General features: G+C 31.8%; 1 protein-coding gene across 1 annotated transcript; it reads left to right on the top strand.

Annotated features, from left to right (window-relative positions):
* Positions 1-589: 589 nt before the first annotated feature.
* On the top strand, positions 590-17,985 carry LOC129219764 (alpha-2-macroglobulin receptor-associated protein-like). Its single transcript, XM_054854063.1, has 7 exons — positions 590-802; positions 4,037-4,178; positions 7,680-7,838; positions 8,018-8,119; positions 10,013-10,257; positions 14,647-14,784; positions 17,730-17,985. The coding sequence occupies exons 1-7, from the start codon at positions 641-643 to the stop codon at positions 17,787-17,789; spliced, it is 1,008 nt and encodes a 335-aa protein (XP_054710038.1). The 5' UTR covers positions 590-640; the 3' UTR covers positions 17,790-17,985.
* Positions 17,986-21,096: the final 3,111 nt, after the last annotated feature.

The raw sequence follows: 21,096 nt of genomic DNA, 5'->3' as shown, positions 1-21,096 counted from the left end.
TAAAGTTCTTTTTCTTTTGTTTTATTTTAAATTTTGAGTAAGATAAAACTAATCACTAATTTGCTTTCGATTGAGAAGAATATGGGAAAAAAAGAATGGAAAAATAAATTTTTTTCACCAACCAATTTGATTCCTTGGACCAGTCAAGTAGGGATTCTACTTTGGACGTTCCATTAACAAATCAAATTAAAACAGTATTGCATAAAAAAACTAGTTTTAAAAAGGAAAGTAGAATGAATTAATCTTGAGTGTATCATTCAGAAGGTAGCTCACGTATTACGCTTTAATTATCAAATTCTTATTTGTTATGTAAAAGACCTTCGTTTTTGCATCCATCCATCAATCACCTCCATCAGGCCTAGCTTACGTTCGACGAGCTCAACCGGTAGCTACCGGTTGATTGTCACGTGACAGCTAGTGACGTCAGCTAATGCTAAAGCATTGGAGGTGACGTCATTATTTTAACCGATGCGTTCTGCCGGTCACTCATCGAACGCAATGAGTGAACGCAACCCTACATTATATTCTATCCCAGAAGGCCGTGTTACATTTTGCAGAATGTAAATATTTACACACCTTTCAAAAAGCATTGTGAGGGTGAATCTCCTATTTACTAGTGTTAGTTAATGTGTCTGTAATAATGAAGTTACACCATTTTATATCAGCATTTCTTTTATTTGTTCCATGTCTTTGTCACAAATATTCTAAAGAATCAAATGCTCTCGATTATCAAAAGTTAATAGGTTTGGATAAACCATTTAGAATGCAAAAACTGAATTTAGTTTGGGAAAAAGCCGTGAAAGTAAGATATATTATATTATATGAGTATTGTTAAATCTGGACTAAATAGTCAGTTCGGTATTAAAGAACAGAAGGCTCATTTTATTTAATAGATTTTTCAAAGTTAATTTTGATTTTACAATGTAGAAAGTAGCTTACTCTAATAAAACGAGTGAGAATTCTTTTAAGATATGCTCAGAGTTAATAGTAGAATTCATAATTTGCTACAAGTAAATTGTTTAGAAATATGGTTGAAAGGGAAATACAGAAAAAGATTTTTCTTTTAGGTTTTTAAAGCAAAGCTCCTGACGTTACCAATGCTGCGAGACGAGGCACAATAGTACTGTTGTCTTTGAGGTTGCATTTTCTGTAAATAGATGGCTGTACTACCTTCACAATTCAGGCATAGTTCTAAAGGGGAGGGAAAGTCCCCAGGTCAGAGTCAACTGTCATGGTAACTCAGCACTCATGGTTTCTGCTGATCCATCACAGGACTTTCAGAACCCCAGATTTAACAAGCATATACTTTGTATTTGATGGGTGTTTTGGCATCATGAGAACTGAACCAGAGACTTTCTCCAATCCCGAGTTTGATGTCCTAATTACAGCACTAAAGACTCATGGCTGAAATTTAAATGTAAAAACCTATGTAATTGATAGTAATTTGTGAAAAACACAGTAAAGGCTCAATTTAGTGGTCTCCAGTAACATTGTAAAGAGGTCATCAGTAAACCCCTTCTTTCTTCAAAAATCATGCAGGCATAGGCGGATTTACGGGGGTGCCAGGGGGTGCGCCGCACCCCCAAAATTTTTGGTTCGGTTTTGAAAAAAATTAGTTTAGTATATTTCCCTCAGAAACGCAGTTGAGGGAAAAAAATCATAGCTGCTATACTAGTATATTTACTTGAATCCAGTATATCACCACACGTCGCTAGTACAAGAAAAACATAACTGTACTCATATTAAGAATTAAAGTAATTTTATCCATTTGGAAAAAAAAAACTTAAATAATTTTATGCAAATAAAGACACTTCTCAAACAATTTATTGTTCAATGCTGTGTTATTGTATAGAATAATTGCATGTTCTGTAATTGGGTATTTATTCGTATATCAATACCAATTCTTCTATTTTGGAACAATAATGGCTAATGAAGTCCAAAAAAAAAAAAAAAAAAACCATGGATATTGCAAGAAACTTCAAAAATTTTTGAAGGAGGACTCCCGGACATTTTGCATCAGTGGTGCATCCAGGGGGGAGGAGGCACAAGACTGGTGATCCTCCCCACAAAATGCTGAGTGGATGTTTTTAAAAATATATTCTTTATTATTGAAGAGAAGAAAAGATCTCATTTTGAGAAAACGCAGTTATTTTACGAAAAAAAAGAATGTTGAGAACAAATCTTAATTTCTTTCAAAAAGAAATATTGACATTTAAATTTTTCAACTGCTTCAGATTATAGGCAGCGAATTGTGTGCTTCCTCCCCCCTCCTTGCACAAACCTCTTTCTTTCATATCTCCCCCTCCCATTTTTTTTTTTCATTTTTTCTATTTCGTTTTCATTTTTTCTATTAGTCCTCAAAATTTTTCTTCTCCAAAACCCTTTCTCCAGTCAAAGTTATTACAGAGTACCTCAAATTTCGTTTCTTGGGCTTCACTTTCGTAAAAATTCCAAGGAAGATCTTCTAATCACCTAAATACATAGAAAATTGTTTAAAAAAATTACGTTTTTGGAGCTTCAGTTTTGAAAAACTGCAGTGTCCCTAACGTTACCAAATATGGTCTTACACTCATGTGTTTAAGACTTTAATTTTGAAAAATATTCGAACAAGGGCCTCCGACCCCTTTACTCTAATATAATCAAAAAGTGTTAATATTTTGGTTTTGAAAACTATTTCGAAATATTTAAGTGGGAGAATCCTTTTTTTTAATACCATGGAGTATTGCAGAAGAACTTCATTTTTAGGACTTCAATTTCGAAAATTTTCCAGGGGAGAGCTCCAGAACACCCGGTCCAGCATCAAAAATTGTCTCCGTAACATTTTTGGAACTTCAATTATGAAAAGTAAAAGAGGTGGCGTGAGGGAGGGGAGGGGATATGTATTTCTATTTGCTTTTCAAAAAATCGATTGGAGACAGTCTATGAGTCTCATTCCTTTCCCAAACTATAAATATGGACTAAAATCACATTTATAAGACTAAAATTTCTAAAAATAGCCTTGGAGCCACACATACCTTTCTTGCCCCTAAAATATCATCAAGAACTGTAAAACTGTGTTTTCAAAACTACTATTTCAAATTTTTTCTGGGGCATAATCCCATTCCAAAACAGTAGCTGGATTCACCCATTGCTTCTAATATCGACTTTCGTTTAAGACTTTTTCTGCAGTTTGAAATGTTAAGAATTGCCCATCCCCTAATCTTACTAAATACCGTTTACATCGCGTTTTTTAGACTTAAAAGTGTGTCCCGCCCAAAAATTATTTTCTGATTTCGCTACTGCCGTGTTATTCCGGGAATACCCCCCCCCCCCCAGTTTCCTGTTATTCTTGCACCCCCAAATATTTTGGTCTAAATCCGCCTATGCATGCAGGAAATCATATTCAAAAACTTTTTTACATGCCACTGGTCCGTGTTGTACAATTTTGATTGGTCTTTGAAGATTTTCACCTGTCTGCATTCAAAAAATTTCCATGTTTAAAAAGTTGTAAAAGCGCCATACAATACAATATTATACCACAGAAGGTCAAAAGCTGGACCACCAAAAATGTTTTTAAAGTTGAAATTACACAAATAAATTTGCAAAAAATAATTTTATATAGGCAATAACATTTTTTAAAGAAACTTTTATTATTTTTTTTTAGTGTTTGAGATATAATTGCTAGACTGATTTTAGTTTTTAGTGATCAATATAAAACTATGATAAAAAATTTCAAAAGTGTCTGGACCGCAGCTAAAATTACTTGCCTACCCCTGGTCTTTAACACATAATTCTAGATTACTTACCTTAGATTTAGGTTATGCAATTAAAATTAAAAAGAAAAAAATATGTTTTAATTTTAAAATGTACATATCAAAACCTTTTTTTTTTCAATATTTTTTGTTCAGTTCAGCACCAAATGAGTGGCAAACTGCTAGATCCAATTTTAAACGAGCTAAATATCATCATTCAGAAACTTGTCTGTAAGAGCCATGAAATCATGTACTTTTTCTTGACATTTCACCATGCTAACATAATTGCTACTTTCATATTTTAGAAAATCAGCCCTGAGAAGTTGAAACTTCTTTATACAGACTTAAAATTTCAAGATAAAGAAGAATTGTCCTTTAAAATGGAAAAATCCAAAGGTCTTGATAAAAGTGGTTTAAAAGAGTCTCTCATACAAGCAAGTTTTAAAGGTTTGTATTAAATAACTTTGAGGATTATTATCTCAAAATTTATTTTAAGAGTTGAATTAAATGCAAATATGAAAGAGTGAAATGACTAGTAGTCTCCTAGGCTGAACTGGTCACTAATCTTAATCTAATAATCAGTGCCCATAAATAACAAATAAATAAATAAATATCTGTCTGCTGAAAAGCAAAAGAGGGAAGTAACCCTGAAACACACGTTTCACGGTTACAAGGAACCCCTTTTTCCAATGCAAAAGATGCAAGCTTATGCATGAAAAGACTTCTGACAAAAGAAAAACTTTTGTCAGATATCTTTTCATCTATATGTTCCCCATTTTGTGCTTGATAGAACTTCCAAATGTTTTTACATGATGTTCTTGTGACAAGAGCATCAGTCATGGAGTGCTGTAGTTGGAAGGGGGTTAGGCAGGGAGATGTCTCCCCCCAAATTATTTGGTTTTTGATTGTGAAAATAATGCAAATGTAATGTAAATTGGTTTTAAACCAACTTTTCCTTTGGTGAGCCCCCTCGCCCTCCAAATTGCAAAGTGAATCCCCCCCCCCCCCAATATTTTTTTCCTCATCTACAGAACTAGCATCGTGTGACTCTTTATAAAAAGTATTTTGAAAATAATATAGACAACATGTACATTTTTTTTTTTTTTTTTTGAGACCATTGTAACTTTATCATAGAAATGAAATGAATTAGTTACATGTAACCTATTTCAGCTGAAACAATCTGTGAAAACAGTCAACAGAACATTTGTTCTCCAAAAGACACATTGTACTATCTGTAACATTTTGGCAACCTTAACAATAGAAATGCTTCTAGCCGTTTTTTTTTTTTTGGAACTACTGTAATCATGAAAACAATTTGCAGATTTCAGTAGGAAACTATCATTTTAATGTGCTGGGAATATTTCTCTCTGCTGGACTCATTCATTTGGTTTTGTCTTTCCTGGCCATTTGCTTATTTTACACGCTAAAAATGGTTAGATCATATGTGATATTAGAGAGATCATATGTAGAGAGTATGATCACTGATCACTGTAAAGATCATATGTGATGTTATCATATGTGATATTAAATCATATTAAGAAAATAAGACTTTTCAACAAGGACGGATACAAGGGAGGGGCAATCGTCCCCTCCTTGAGCCAAGAGACAGGAAATTTCCTCATGTATATTTTCAATACTATAGTTTCAAAATCGAAATTTTACATAATATTTGATGGTGTTAGAAGAAAGGGAGCTCTTTCCCGGAATTCTTCCGGAATTGAAGTCTTTAAAATGCAATCGTACTACATCTCTTTTTGCTGTGGGGATAGAGACCAGTACTTTCTACAGGAAATTTTTCAAAATTGAAGTACCAAAATCTCAATTTTAGACAGTCTTAGATAATATTATAGATAGGTAAGCGAGGGGTTCAGTGCATTTCTTCGAAAATTTTTAGAAATAGAAGTTTCAAAGGGTAAAGTGTGAAAAGCTATCGCCCCCTCCTTGAATATTTTCTGGATCCGCCCTTGCTTTTCAAACTTCAAGATGTTCATGCAGCCATTTTCACTTGGTTCCTGTGTATTTATTTCTTCCTGTTATGTACCAATTTCCGGGTCAACCATTGGTGAAAAAGGTGTAATATGGGCTCAAGTTCTTTTTTTACTCGGGCAGTTCTCAAAAGGTGGGAACAAAAAAGTTAACTTTGAGCAATTTCAAAAATTTTCAAATTTGACATCAATTTTGCTTTTATTCTATAGTGTGCATACCTAGAACACAATATATGAACATGAAAAGACAGCAGGCATTTGTAAAAATTGTTAATTAGCAAATTAAATCAGCAGTCTGTAGGTAACAGATTTTGGACATTGTTGTCCTGTAGGTAACGGATTTTGGACATCATCTTAATGTAAGTTTCACCATTTTTGACAATTGTTAATCTGATTTTTAACTTTTCCAATAAAAATTTTATTTACTACTTTTTGAATTTTGCAATTTAATAATAAAGAGGATATTAATCAAGTACTTGAATGGCTATACATACTGCTCTTTACATATAATAAAGTTTTGGAATGATTTTGAAAAAGTTGATGAAAGGTAAAAAAAAGCTTCAAATTAAAAATAATACAAATGTAAAAAGTGACATCAGTTTTATAAATGAATATTTTTTTTAATGTCATAAAAATTAAAACGATGTTTAAAAATAATTATTGAAAAAAGAAATTTGTATTTCTATTTGGAGATCGTTGAATTATGTTTCGAAAAGAAAGAGAAGAAAAAATTCTAAAATAATAAAAGCGGGGGGGAAAAATTGCTAGCGCAGGTGATAAAGTCACCAAAACTGTTGCAGCTGACGAAAAACTACATGTCAAACTGGAATTCCCCTCTGGTAACCTTTAGCTTATCGTACACTGTGTTGTCGCCAACGGAGTTTACTTGGCGATTTTAGCGCAAAATGGCTTTCGTTCGATCATAACCAGCCATGTTTATACTGTAATTTATGTATTGTTCAATGTGTAACGTATTAATTATGCAAAATACCAATGGATTAAGGAAGATAACATTATAATAACCTTTTTTATTGAGGTTAGAAGACAGTGGATGATCAAAAAGTATGAATAAACGGACAGAATTATCGGCGTCAAGATCGTAACGCCATCTGGACATCTCACATGTATGTTTAAGAAAAATTATTTTTCTTCTAAGATACTGCATAAAAGCGTATGAAAACACTTTTAAACAATTAAAAATTGATTCTCATGATCGATAAATACCTTTAAAACGAAAACATCATATACTTAGTTCTCGAATAATAGCATTGTAAAGATCGTAACTTTTGGACATACATCTAATTTCAAACTTACTATTTTCTAAAATCGTTTACAAAGTAAATAATCTGTCTTTACTTTTATTATTTGTGTAAAATATTAACAAAAAATTATTCAGTGTAAGATTCATAACTTTAATTTTTTTTTGAAACGTATGGAAATAATTAAATTTTTTTTTTAATGGTACATTTGCTCAGTTAACGTTTTGGTATGTCCAAAATTGTGCCTTTTAGCAAAGAAAATATTTTTTTAAGGGCATTTGAAGAGCAATTTTTTCATAATTTATGTCAATTCTTGCCTCTGTACAGTATTATAATCTAACTCAAAAATTTTTGAGTTAATTAAAATGAAAGTTATTTGGTGTTGAAGCTTCAAAGTCAAGGTCTGTGTTTGCTCCCACCTTTTGAGAACTGCTCACTCATCTTCATACAAGTGTATTGTTGTTTTAAAAAAAATTCTACATATAGAAATAATTTTTCTGGTTCCACAAATTCAACTGTAATTTTTAAATATATTTTTAACGTTTTGCTTTGGAAATTTTTATTTAACTTTTATACTCTTACATTGTTACATACTCCTAAGTTGATAGTTTTACTCCTTGAAAAATTGAAGTATAATTTTGTGTGTATTATTGTAAATGCCTGAAATTAAATTTGATACAAGTATCTTTTTTTCTATTTTATAGCAATACTAGAAAAATACAACTTAATGTCCGATTTTGAAGCTTTACAAGGTGAAGCCACTGTTTTTAAACCAGATGAAAATGATGCAGAAATGAAAAGTATATTCAAAGACAAGAAATTGAATAAACTTTGGTTAAAGGCAGAAAAACAAGGATTCTCTGGTAAAAATAGAATTTCCATTTTTTGACTGTAAAAACAATTGAAATATCTGTCAACTTCAGTCTGTTCAGCTTAAATAAATATCAATGTATCCAATTGGAGAGACAGAAATCTTATTTGCGGTATTTTTGGGAGTATGCATCATCTTTCATTACTGATATTTTCAATTCATTATTTTCAGAGGAGGAATTGAGAACATTAAAAGAAGAATTTCAACATCATCAAAACAAAATAGATCAATATTATGGAATTATTAATCAACTTCATGATAAAAATACTGATGGTAACTGTTTTTCATATACATGTTTTACTTTTTTTTTTACTTTGTATGTGTGTGTGTGTTTTACAAAATGTCAAAAACTTGAATTTTGTAAATGTATAAAAAGAACAGCTCACATTTTTACTGTTCTATTCCTATTTTTATTGTGTACTTTTAAAATTTTCCTTTGAAATTGAGTATAAGTAATACACTGAGAAAGTGTAATGATCTTTTAAAGTCTATGTTAAAATTCTCATTTTGATTCCTTAAACTGCTTCTCAAATGCAATGATGTTCCCATCAATTTTTCTGAGGGTATATTCTCAGTAATCCATTATGCACAAGTTGTGTATGTGATCATATACATAATACGTCATAATATGAAAATTTATGAAGCTTGAGGGTATACGCTATGTGTCTAAAAAGTGTTTGAGAGTATACAGCGCATATGGAATATACCCTATGAGAACACCACTGCTCAAAAGAAGTCTGAAGAAAATTTTCATGAGGAATTTCTGGCATAAAATTATACAAATACAAATGTGACGACCAGCAACATGCTCTGGGCCCATTTAGGCTGCTCCTATTCAGTTCATTAGTCCTCAATGAAGATCAATGGTCCTCTTAAAGCTATCCAACTCTTTACTCATTACAGCCTCTGCTGGAAAGCTGTTCCAAGTGCCCACAACCCTTATTATAATTTTTCCTTATTTCCCGATTGGCCTGAGATTTGAATAGCTTGAAACAATTAATCCTCTTCCTGCTTTCCATGAAAAAATTTAACCCATTAACATCTTTTATACTGATAAATTTAAACAACTGAATCATGTCGCCTCTGTTTCTCCTTTTCTTGAGGCTATACATATTAAGCCTGATGAGTTTGGTATCATAATCTAAATCTCAAAGTCCCCTTACTAGCCTAGTAGCCCTTCTTTGAACCCTCTCCAATAAAGAAATATCTTTCTTCCGATAAGGAGACCAAAACTGAAATTAATTGAACTTAAATTAATTGAATTAACTGAACTTGGGATTACAAAGATTTATAAATAAAGCTTAATGATCCCAAATAACACCTGCCTCAGAATATAACCACGTCCTCAATTTAAAAATTGTCATTTTGAAACAAAAAAAAAGTCATTTTTAAAAAATGTTCTTTAATTTCAGTGTGATTAGTATGTGTAGTGTTAAATCACGATTGCACCAATTTAGAATTATTATTTTGGAAAAAAGTATAGGTAATATTTGATATTGATAATGTTTATTATTTATAATATAAGTCTTCATTTTGTGGGGAAAATTGTTGAGTCAGAAATTTGAATTTTTCACAATCTGGAGTTCAATGTTAAATTTTTCTCACATATATTCCTGAAGAAATAGAATTTTGTGACTGGCGTATAAATCCAAACTACAAATATTTTTGTACTATTTTTTATGTCATGCATCTTGAAGGAGTCGTTCTGTGATACAGTCCATCTCTCTATTCTGCAATTTAAAAAAAATCATGAAATAAATTTCACCAGCTACAGTAGATTTCTTTAAGCTAAAGTGAAATTGAATTATTTTGAAAATCTTCTCATACTTTTGATTTGTCAAAAAGTAGATTTCTGGTTTATTGTTTATACTGTATTTCTATTATTCCTCAGTTTGACACAACTAATCCCTCAGATTAAAATTTCTTTTCAAAACTGCGAATCTGTTCAGGAGAATGAAATATTATGGTTTATTTATTTTTAATCATTTTAAACATACACTCCCTGCTCCTCAAAAGTTACAATTAATAAAACTAAAACATGTTTATTTTAGTGTTGATAGTTTAGATTTTATTCTCATATTTTTTTTCTAATGTTTTTACATAACACAAGCAAATTATGTCAATACTGAACTTTATTTAATTTATTGTATTTATTTCCTCTTGTAGATAACACTGTAAATAAAGTAGAACATGTAATCTATGCAGAAGAAAAGGAGAAAATCTATAAAACTGATAATCCTCATCAGGTATTAAAAGAGAAGCATGCTGATTTGAAAGCAGGATATGATTATCTGAATAGCAAAATAATACAAAATTATAAGAACATGGAGTTTGAAGAACCTCAAGTAAATAGTTTATGGGAAATGGCCAAAAATGCAAGTTTTTCGCCTGAAGAGTTAGAAAGTTTGAGGGTAAATACTGATATTAAAATTATTTTATTTTAGCATTTATTGGTTGTGTGAAATATACAGGGTGAATATAAACTCTGAGCAAAAGTTTAGGGGGAGGGGGTCGTACACCTCAAAACAAACAATATTAAATTAAAAACTAAGGATCTCAGGCGTCTTCCAAAGGAGATAGGCGTCATTACAGTTCAGGATTCAAAATTTAAAATTATCATAAAAAAACAAAAACATTGTTGCTTCATTTGTGGTTTTGGCTAAAATTATTTTTTATGTCAGTATTTTCTCGAAAATAAATTTTGAAGGGTTAAGTTCAAAAAATGCCGATTAAAGGGGTTTTAGACTTTGGAGTAATGAACCACTATTTTTTAATACAATTTTTTACATCTCATTAAGATCTGATTTCAAAAGCAAAGACTTAAACTTAAATTTTGAGCTCAATATCTGAATCGTTGGGAGTAATTAAGTAGTCAGAAGTACACCCATGCATTTTTTGAACTTTTATCTTTAAAATTTATTTTAAAGAAAATACTCGCACAAATAATAATTTTCGTAAAAACCGCAAGCGAATCAACCCATTTTTTTTTATTATCATTTAAAATTTTTGACACAAGACTGTAATGTTGCCTATCTCTTACGAAAGATGTTTGGGACACTTAGTTTTTATTTAATATTGTTTGTCCCGATGTGTACTATCACCCCTTAAAATTTTGCTCAAGGGTTTGGATTCGCCCTGTGTAAGAATCCAAACAGTTCATTAGCAATTTCTTCAACAAAGTAACACTTTGAATCATTTTCGTCTTGATCTTTAGATACATTTTGATGTGGTATTATGTTCCTGGCAAAATAAATATGGCTTTAAACTTTATGACATTTCTTAAAATTTTTCTTGTAATAAATACAGTAAAACCCCTCTTAACAGACACCCCTCAAAGGCGGGCGCCTCTCTTATGCGGACAATTTTTAATTCCGAGGCAAATAACATTGTTAAACCCCTGTCCTGCGGACAAAAAAATTTGTCCCGTTTGTGTCCGCATTAGATGGATTTTACAGTAAATATATTGTAAAGAGAAACCTGAGCTATGCAAAAGTGTTTTGGCAAATCTCAACAAAGCAGAATAATTTAACAGAAAATAAGAAAACTTAATGCTTACTATGGTTAGAGAAACATTGATTTTGATTTAATTACAAATCTCCCTTGAATATTACAGTACAGTGGATGCCGGCTAATTGAATGAGTGGTTAGTTGAATAAACTGCTTTAATGAATCAAATTGTTAAAAACAGAATAATCCAGTTTTATTGAATTAGCCGTTTTATGGAATCAAAACTGTTTAGAACAAATGCGATTTATATAAGCAGCAATCACTGTGTTACAATACAGTACTTTTAAAATTTAAGTATGCAAAGCTTCATAGAGATGTTTAAGTTAAATGGGGGTTTTACAATTATCATTCAGTTTTCCATTTGGATTGGAGAAAAGCTTCCACAAACTTTACAAGGAAAAACATTAAAAAATATAATTGATGTATTGTTAACTGCCTTCAATATATTGTTTCAGTCCTCAAAAGATTTTTTTAATGTTATTTGTTATGTAAACAATACAGGCTAGGTGTGAATTTTCTGTAAAGTTATCAGAAAAATTATTATTTCACCATGTGTTTAACACATGAAAACCTTACTTTTTAGTACAATAGACCTTTGGTCGCAGTGCTTGGCTCTACTGAGCCCTCCTCTCCATCATTTCATTTCAAATACAAATAGACGACCAGCAACAGGCTCTGGACCCAGCTAGGCTGGTCCTAGTCAATTTACAATCCCCAGTGAAGATCAATGGCCCTCTTAAAACTATCTACTCCTTTGCTCATTACCACCTCTTCTGGTAAGCTGTTTCAGGGTTCCACTACCCTGCTAAAATAATAATTTTTCCTAATATCTATGTTAGCCACAGATTTAAATAGCTTAAAACAATGACCCCTTGTCCTGTTTTCAGTGCTTAACTTTAGCCCCGTAACATTTTTCATTTTAATAAATTTAAACAACTGAATCATGTCCTCTCGGTCTCTTCTTTGCTCAAGACTGTACATTTTTAGCATTCTAAGCCTGGAATCGTAGTCTAAATGAGAAAGTCTATTTATTAGCCTTGTAGCCCGCCTTTGAAACCTTTCCAATACATTAATATCTTTCTTAAGATAAGGAGACCAAAACTGAACAGCATACTCCAAATGAGGTCTTACTAAACTTCCATATAAGGGCAGAAAAACTTCTTTAGATTTCTTCAGTAGGTTACCACCCAATAGTCAGGGCTATGGCAGAAATACAAGTGCTAATTCTGTATTAGCTACCAGTCAGTTTGGCACTCTTGGCTTCTTTAAGTGATTTTCCACCTCCAGCTCAGTCACTCCTATGCCGGGCTGATGAGTGCTAATAAGCACGAAACTGCAGTCCTCGGCTGGAATTGACTGAGCTGGCGGTGTATTTCTTTAGATTTGTTTGAAGTAGATCTATTGATAAACCCAAGCATCTTATTGGCTTTGTTACTAGCTATGCTACACAGTTGACTCAACTTTAAATCCTGACTTATTAAGGCGCCTAGATCAGTGACTTTTTCTGCTTGACTAATGATTGAATCTTGCAAATAATAACTTGTACACTTATTTCCATGCCCTAAATATAGCACTTGACATTTCCAAACATTAACAGCCATACCCCATTTATCGTAATATGATCTAACCCATTCCATAATGATCTAGCTCATTCCGTATGCCCATGCCATAATATGATCTAGATCCTCTTGCATCTGATTTGCTTGTTCTTCATTTTCTACAATCCCCATAACTTTGACATCATCAGCAAAACAATTCATGTTCCCAGAAATATTTTTTATGAATATCGTTCATACTTAGTCTTATTCAAAAATAAGAGAAGTGAGTTTTACATTCTGCAAATGAAGGCATTTGCTTTTATACATACCCAACTTCCTAAAAATAATCTCCTTAATATTTAATGAGGTGGTGGATTTGTGCACAAATAGCTGAAAGCTCATTTTGTACATGATCTGTAGTGTGGATAAATAATTTTCATTCATGGGTACATTAAAGCTCAAAAGCTAAACGGAAAACACTGCAGCATGGTAACTAGCCACTATTGGCTGTATATTCTGGGCCTACCTGGCATTATCATCTCAGGTTGGCCCAAACCAATTTAGTAAACTGAGCAGGGTTTGCTCTAAGCATACGACAAATGCGATAAACTCGTGAATTGGGGGAAAGAAACTCTGATTTGTTAAAAGTATTGGTGCAGGTAAAATTTTCAAGAATTTCCACAAAAAAATTATAAAAGAGAAATCAGTGTCTTATGCATTATCATTAAGTGTTTTTTCAACTTAAGTGTATACTGCATATTTAAAATACAAGGATTTGCATTGTATATTTTAATATTTTGTTTCCTGATTAAAGTTTATTAAGACAAAGGAGAAATAATTTAAAAAGTCAATTAAAATTTTCAAAATAAAGTCTTTGGCAATGATTTTTAAAGTTTGGTGAACACTTTTAAAATTTGGCTAATTTGTTGGCTAGCAATTTGAAATAAGCAGTGCTGACCCTGGCTAAGCATACAGCACTTTTTTTTTATAACTAGCTGTGTCACCCGGCTGTGCACGGTCCACCTCAAAAATAAAAGCTATGTTAAGTGATGCGTGTTCAACAATTAGGGAAAGAAAAACGAAAATGTCAAATTTCCTGTCAAAATAATGATTTTTAAATTTTGTTAACAGCAAATCTGAAAGTCCCGAACAAATTAAACGCAACTCTCTGTTGATACAACTGAAATCCTTGATTATCTTCTGCTGGCTGTAGAAAAAAAATCAAAAGGGTCAAATTTTTCCTCAAAGGGGTAAAATCAATATTTTTATTTGTTCACAGTCAAGGGAGAAAAATGGCATGATATTTTTCTTCACGTTAATTTAAACTAAGCTTGTCGGCAAACCATAAATTTCCGATTTGATTTTGATGTTCCATTAGGTTTAAAAATGCAACTTTTTTCCTGGTGATTTTACTGCCTTGTTTTTTTTTTAATTTGAAGGAAGTAAATCAGTTTTAGGGGTTTTTCCGCGGGCTTTCAAATGGGGCTTGAATTAAGAAAATCGGATTATTAATTGCGTGTAGAAAGAGCCATTTAATGCCTTTTTCGGGTCCTAAATTTAAATTCAAATGGTTTGGTTCTTTTTAGGCGTTCAAAAACCCCCTACATTCCTACTCTGATGCGCAAGTATATCCGTGCCAAATTTGGTCCAGATCCAACAAAAACTGCATTTGTATAGGGAAACATATACACACATATCCTGTTTTATTTATATAAATAACTGTCAAAAAGTTACTAATCATGAAAATATTTGCAGGGTGAGCTCCATCATTTTGAACACAAAATAAAAAAGTTTAAGATGTTAAGTTCTCTGGAAACTGAGAAGGAGGACAGCAACTCTGTTGATGGGTCATTAAAAAAACGAGAAAAGAAGTTAAAAGAGTATGGTTACAAGGTAACTTGTTGTTTAGCATGTTTTTTTTTAATGCAATGCTGAGGCTACAGCATTCTTTCAAAAAGCAGCCTGTCTCAAAATTTCTTTTCTATGTATTGTAAATATTAGTCTTATTTTCCTTGAATCTCTTGAAATAACTTGAATAATTTGTATTGCTTGAATTAGATTTTAAAACTTCAATTTATGAAAAGAAATTAATATACAGTGTTGAACTCCAAATCCAAAACAATCTAGGACCATGATTTTTCCCTATTTCCAATCCTGACTCAAAGAATTAGCAAAAATCAACATATTGTCCATAACTTGGCTAGTTTTTTAAAATTTTGCTAATATTTGTGCCAAGTTTCTTCTCCAGTTTTATTAACTTAAAAAATTTCAATAATTGTACAAACATAATGAAATTATGCATTTTTACTAGTATTTTGATGTTTTTTTCCATTCCTTTGCATTTAAATAGGCATATAAGGAAGTCATGTAGTGAGTTTTTTTTTCCAAGAAATCAAATACCATTTTATACATGTGCCTATGTTAATCTTCTTAAGCACTCTCCCTCCTACTTCAAGTAATCTATTGTAACAAAAATCAATTAATTGTAGGAATGAAATTCAATTTGATGAATCATATAGATTTATTTCTCAAGAAATGTTTGGTAAAACCCTCCCCGAAACAAAAGTCTGGTTTAAACTCTGCTTCAAACTAATCACTCCCGGATTTGAAGTCAAGGCCATTGTTCCGCATGCATTAGCTTTACTATACAAACTTGCTTATTTGGTTCCTGCTGAAAATAGAGCAGGAAAAAAACATTGAATTCCAACATTTCCCTATTGTTAGTATGGAATCCAAAACCTGTTTTATCAAATATCTCAAAAACTCCTTTTCACAAATTCTGACCTTCTAATTTCTCACAGCAGTATATACCTAGTTATAAATTGTTTATCATAGACTAGTTTTTGACATAACTTACTTTTCGTAACCAGTGGCGGATCCAGCCGATTGTTTTGGGAGGGGCCATCCGAAATTTTTGAACAAACTCCTCATGGCCGAATTTAGCTCCATGCCACCTCTAGGCAAATTTGAAATCTGCCGCCCCCTCCCCCCTTAAAAGAAAAAAAATATCCTTGACTCAAAAAAAAAACGTAAAAAAGTGTTCCCCTGATTCAAACTGTCAAACTTATGAAGAATTGATGGCGTTTCACATTCTGAGGCGCCCCGATGAAATGATCACAGTGATCTCTCAAAAAATTTTTTATTCGGCAAATACCATGATTGAAAAACATTTGACTTTCATAAGATGTGTGAAAGTAATCATTATTTAATTACAAGAAAAAATTGTCTCTGTGGAAAATGAAAGAATGCTAATATTTTACTTTCGGGGCATTCCAAGGTATTTTGGACATTATGTAGAGTCCGTAACGTGACCTTTATTTGCCATAACTTTTTAATTTACCGTTTGATTTGCCAATTTTTTTTAATTTCAGCTGGTGTGTTGGTAGGAAAAGATCAAAATAAAATAATATGCTAATCAAACAGTAAGTTAAAAAGTTGTGGCAAAAAAGGTCACATTATGGACTCTACATATATGTCAAAAATACCTTGGAATGCCCCTTTCAAGAATAACAATTTAATTCAAAAAATGTGTTTAAAATAGCAAATTTGCCGCCCCTTAAATGCTTGACAGCCTAGGCAGCTGCCTACTCTGCCTATTGGGAAATTCGGCCCTGATAACTCCCCAGAAATTTTTTTAAAATGAAGTTTTAAAAACTCAATTTTCGAGGTATCGAGACATTAGGTGAGGGGGTAGATTTAGGAATCTCCCTCGAAAATGTTTCAAAATTTGAATTTCTGACCAATTTTTGAAAATTAGGAAACTAAAAACGCATTTTGTCTATTTTTGATGATGTACGGAGAAAGGTCAGGTTTCGGGCGATGGCCCCAAAATACTTTTTGAAAAAAAAAAGCTTAGAAAACAAAATATTCTGTCATTATACATTGAGAAATTAGAAGAGGAGGGGTGCTCTTCTAGCTCCTCAGTTTTCCAGCTTAAAAATGCACATTTAGGTAATGCTTGCTTACGTTAAAGGAAGTGTGAAGGTGCTTAGAATCCTTCCTTCCTGGAAATATTTTGCCTTTGAGGCTCCAAAAATTCCGATTTTTAACTATATTTATGCATATTTTAGAAAGGGATGTAAGATTCGTGAGCTCCTCCAAAAAACCTATCATCACGATATTTAAAACTATCATCACGATATAAACTAGGAAACGAGGGGGTCCTATCAAAACTCGTTTGTAATTGAAGTCCCAGAAAAAAATTATTTAAGTTGCTTTAAGCAAGTTAAGTGATAAGCTAGTTTCCGTTGACATTTTTTCCAAGACTTAAAATGCAATTTTTTGCTACATATCAAGGCATTTGTCAAAGGACATGGGAAAAGGGGTTCTCCTTCTAGTTTCGAAATTATATCCATAAAAACGAATATTTAGGCTCTCTTTCGTCTTGTGAACAATAGGTACGCTCTGATAACCGCAACATTTAGAGATCGTCCAAGTGTCTGTTGTTGGAATCAAGAAATGGTGTAAAAGATGGAGAAAAATTTTGGAAATAAAAGTTTTGTTTTGAGGATGGGAATATAATTTATCTCCCAATTAGGGGCTATACTTCTTTTTCAGTAAAATATATGTGTTAAATTTTGTTATCTTCTCATAATATTTTTTTCTTATTTTCCTTAAAAAAATTTCTACAAACACAAGGCTTTGGGAGGGGCCATGGCCCCCATGGCCCCCCTCTAGATCCGCCCCTGTTCGTAGAATCTCATTGAATTCTACTTGTTTATTTTTAAAGCATTATAATTTTAATTTTTGTAAAAAATACATTTTACAATAGTATTTAGGTAACTTTTTAATACATATTTTAAAGAATATTTTACCAAGACTATTTTATTTATTTTTAGGTAGAAAAATTTCATAAAGAATTGGCCAGTCGCATTCTACAAAGACACTCGGAATTATGAACTATTGAAAAATAATGAACATATAACAAAGAATTATATTTTGACTGAAACATTAGTTTTCTCCCTCCCCAGTCAACATTGAAATTGCTTTTTACAAATTCATTTTACTGATCTCAACTCTTAAGGTTTTCAGTAATTTCCTTCATTACAGTTGTAAATTTCAAATGTATCAAGAAACAAATTAACTAGTGTGTGTGTGTGTTTTTTTTTTTTTTTTTTGCGATTCAAAAATAGAAATCTATTCATTTTATGTTATGCATTTAAAATGTGATATTTATATAAAAAAGGTTTCAGCAATCTTTGTTTTATGGTTCAACAAATTAATTTCATGATTTTACTTGAGCTACAAAAATAATGTAAAAAATATAAAACAAACACTTGAAGAATAGGGTGGGCCGAAAAACAACTTTTTTTTTTATTTCGATGATGGGTAGTGCAGAGAAAGTGCCATTGGTGGAGCAAAGTGGGCATAAAAAATTTGAATTTTTTTTTTTGCAATTTCTTAATCTGCCTCAATTGGGTTGAAGTTTCGAAAAAATGTTTCATGTTTTTGCCAAAATATGTAAAAATAGTATGTTTCTATTTTTGTTGACGACTTCAGCGGAAAAGGTGCCATTGGTACTAAACTCCCATAAAAATTTTTGAGGTGTGTGGTATACTTCTTTCCTGTGCCACAATTGAGTAGAAGTTTTGTCAATTTTCAGTTTTTTTAACGTTTTCAATCAATTTTCTCAAATAGTAAACATTTTGCTTTCGCCATGTCGTCGCATCAGAGCAACACTAAGACATCTAATCCCAGGAATAACACTAAGATATCCTACTGTTGCTCTGAGGCGACAATATTTCTCTGCCATAATTATATAGCTTTATCACACGTGATGCATATTTAAATGAAAAGGGTGTCATTAATTAACTAATTTTTAAAATTTGAAATGTGCTATTTGAAAACTTGGTGCAGCTGCGCTAAAAATTAAGATTAAACAGCACAGAACTCAACAAAGGACAAAAGATGGTGTGGATGTACAGAAAATTTCTGCTTGTACTTTCAACAGAGTGTTTTTATCTTTTAACTTCTGTTATGAAACTTAACTTCTACAATGAAAGCATCTTTTAATTAGTGGCAGTCTGCAAATTCTATGCTATTTTAGTAATATTTCTATTCATTGCACACAGCTGGCGTAGGACTTCAAATTCTAAAATTGTTTCAGATGCTATGTTTATTCCAGTTTCTTGTGGCGAAAGACATCTCGTGATACGAGGTTGGCTGATATTGGTTGAGAACCAAACCGGGAGTTTATCGTCTTATTTAGTTAACCTGAATTTTAATTTTGAAACCTTAAACCTTTAACACTTGAATTTCTTGATCCTTGTTTCTTCTTTTAATTGCTATCTATTTATTCAATTAATATTCATCACACTGTTTTGATAAATTGGTTTTCATCAGTTTCCATTGCTGTGGTAGCATTGTTGTGAATTCTTAGGATGGTCATGTTATTTACATTTTTAAATCCCTTTTGCGTACCCTGGTCGTTTCTTTAGGTTAATCATATGGGCAAATCAATTCATATTACGAAGAGTGAGACATCGTAAGGTATCTTTGGGTTTCAAGGTACTTAAGTGCAAGCAAAGAGCTCTGTAGGCAGCTGTGAGCTACTTAGACAACGTAATAAACTCTGGTTGGCTGTCTTGAAACTCTGGAGAGCTCAGTCCAGTTGGAGCACGTGCACAACTATCAATTACGTGTTTTTAGTCTGTGCTCAAATTTTCAATATTTTTCTTTTTTTTTTTTTGCCAATGTAGAAATACATAACAGAGGTAACCTAGAATGTGATAGCATAAGTAGGTTTTTGCATGCCATTAGTTTGGGTTTGGGCTAGAAAGTTCTTAAATTTAGTACTTTTTCTATCTTATTTATCAGGTGTAAGACCGGGAGTTTGTTCGTATGTAAAAAACACTAAAAATGTACAGTTCTTTATTTCCTTTTTTTTTATAACTCCTGCAATGACACCATTGTTTTTTGTTTTTCTTTTTACGTTCTTACTAGAGTGCCCTTTCACGCGACTGTTTTTAGTTAAGAGATAATAACTTTGTTCTTATTTAAAAAGATTTACCAGTGATTAAGAACAAATTCTGTGTTACTCTCGTTGGTATCGAACGCAAATCAAACAGAGCAGCACTAATTTTTCTAATAGTATATTTTAAATTAAAAATTTATACGCAATAATTAGTTAATTTATAACACATCATGCATCTAAAAATGCATCACATCTGATACAACTATATAATTATGGCAGAGAAATATGGCGAAAGCAAAACATTTACTATTTGAAAAAATTTATTGAAAATGTTAAAAAAACTGAAAATTGCCAAAACTTCTACTCCTTTATGGCAAAAGAAAGAAGTATATACCACACACCTCAAAATTTTTATGGGAGTTCAGTGTCACCAATGGCACCTTTTCCGCGTAACTCATCATTGAAAATAGAAACTTACTATTTTTACTAGTTCTGGCTAAAAACATGAAAAAACAGCATTTTTTCAAAAATTCAGCCCAATTGCGGCAGATCAAGAAATTGCAAAAAAATTCAAATTTTTTATGTCCACTTTGCTCCACCAATGGCACTTTTTCCGCACAACCATCTTCAAAAATTGTTTTTCGGCCCACCCTATTGAAGAATGCATAAAAAATCAATTAAAAAAATATAACAACAATAAGAGTTTTATGTAACTGAAGTAGTAGACAATGTGCATTTTAATACTTGTAAAATTGATTTCTCTTTCAAATTTCATAAGTTTGGATAAAATCAAAAAATACCAATGATCAGATATAGGTTGCTAATGACTGTCTATGCATTACTTTTTCGTTTTAATTTTCATTAAAAAGGAAAAATTACAGAAAAGTCATGGGAAAATCGATATTTTTATTAAATTAAAAAATAATGTATATTACAGACCCCGAAGAGTTCCTATTTTTCCTACTTTTTAGAGCTCTCTCCTTATTTTCCTACTTTTTCCTTTTTTTCCTACTTTTTCTTTCTTTAGTATAGCACTTCTAATTGTGCATTTTTCTTATTTTTACAATGCCGCACCAATAATTTTCTGCATGTTTCAACTTTAAAAAGCAAAAGAAACAAGCGAATCCTAAATTTTTAATTCACTGACTACAGTAATTTCTGGAATAAATACTGCAGCGTCTGAGTGTTTAAAAGTTAAATATTCATGAGTGACTTTTATGCCGTTGCGGCGTTTATGAGCGACCTTTCTTTTTATCGCCCCGACTTCAGTTCTACTGTTTTTACAAAACAAT

This window comes from Uloborus diversus, chromosome 4 (assembly GCF_026930045.1).
Source record: "Uloborus diversus isolate 005 chromosome 4, Udiv.v.3.1, whole genome shotgun sequence".
Classification (NCBI taxonomy): Eukaryota; Metazoa; Arthropoda; class Arachnida; order Araneae; family Uloboridae; genus Uloborus; species Uloborus diversus.
Note: the sequence above shows the minus strand (reverse complement) of the source record. Positions and strands in the feature narration are given on the sequence as shown.

Coding starts and splice junctions, on each gene's coding strand:
- LOC129219764 (XM_054854063.1), top strand. CDS start 641: ATGAAGTTACACCATTTTATATCAGCATTTCTTTTATTTGTTCCATGT. Junction 803..4,036: donor TTTGGGAAAAAGCCGTGAAA/GTAAGATATATT, acceptor TTCATATTTTAG/AAAATCAGCCCTGAGAAGTT. Junction 7,839..8,017: donor AGAAAAACAAGGATTCTCTG/GTAAAAATAGAA, acceptor CATTATTTTCAG/AGGAGGAATTGAGAACATTA.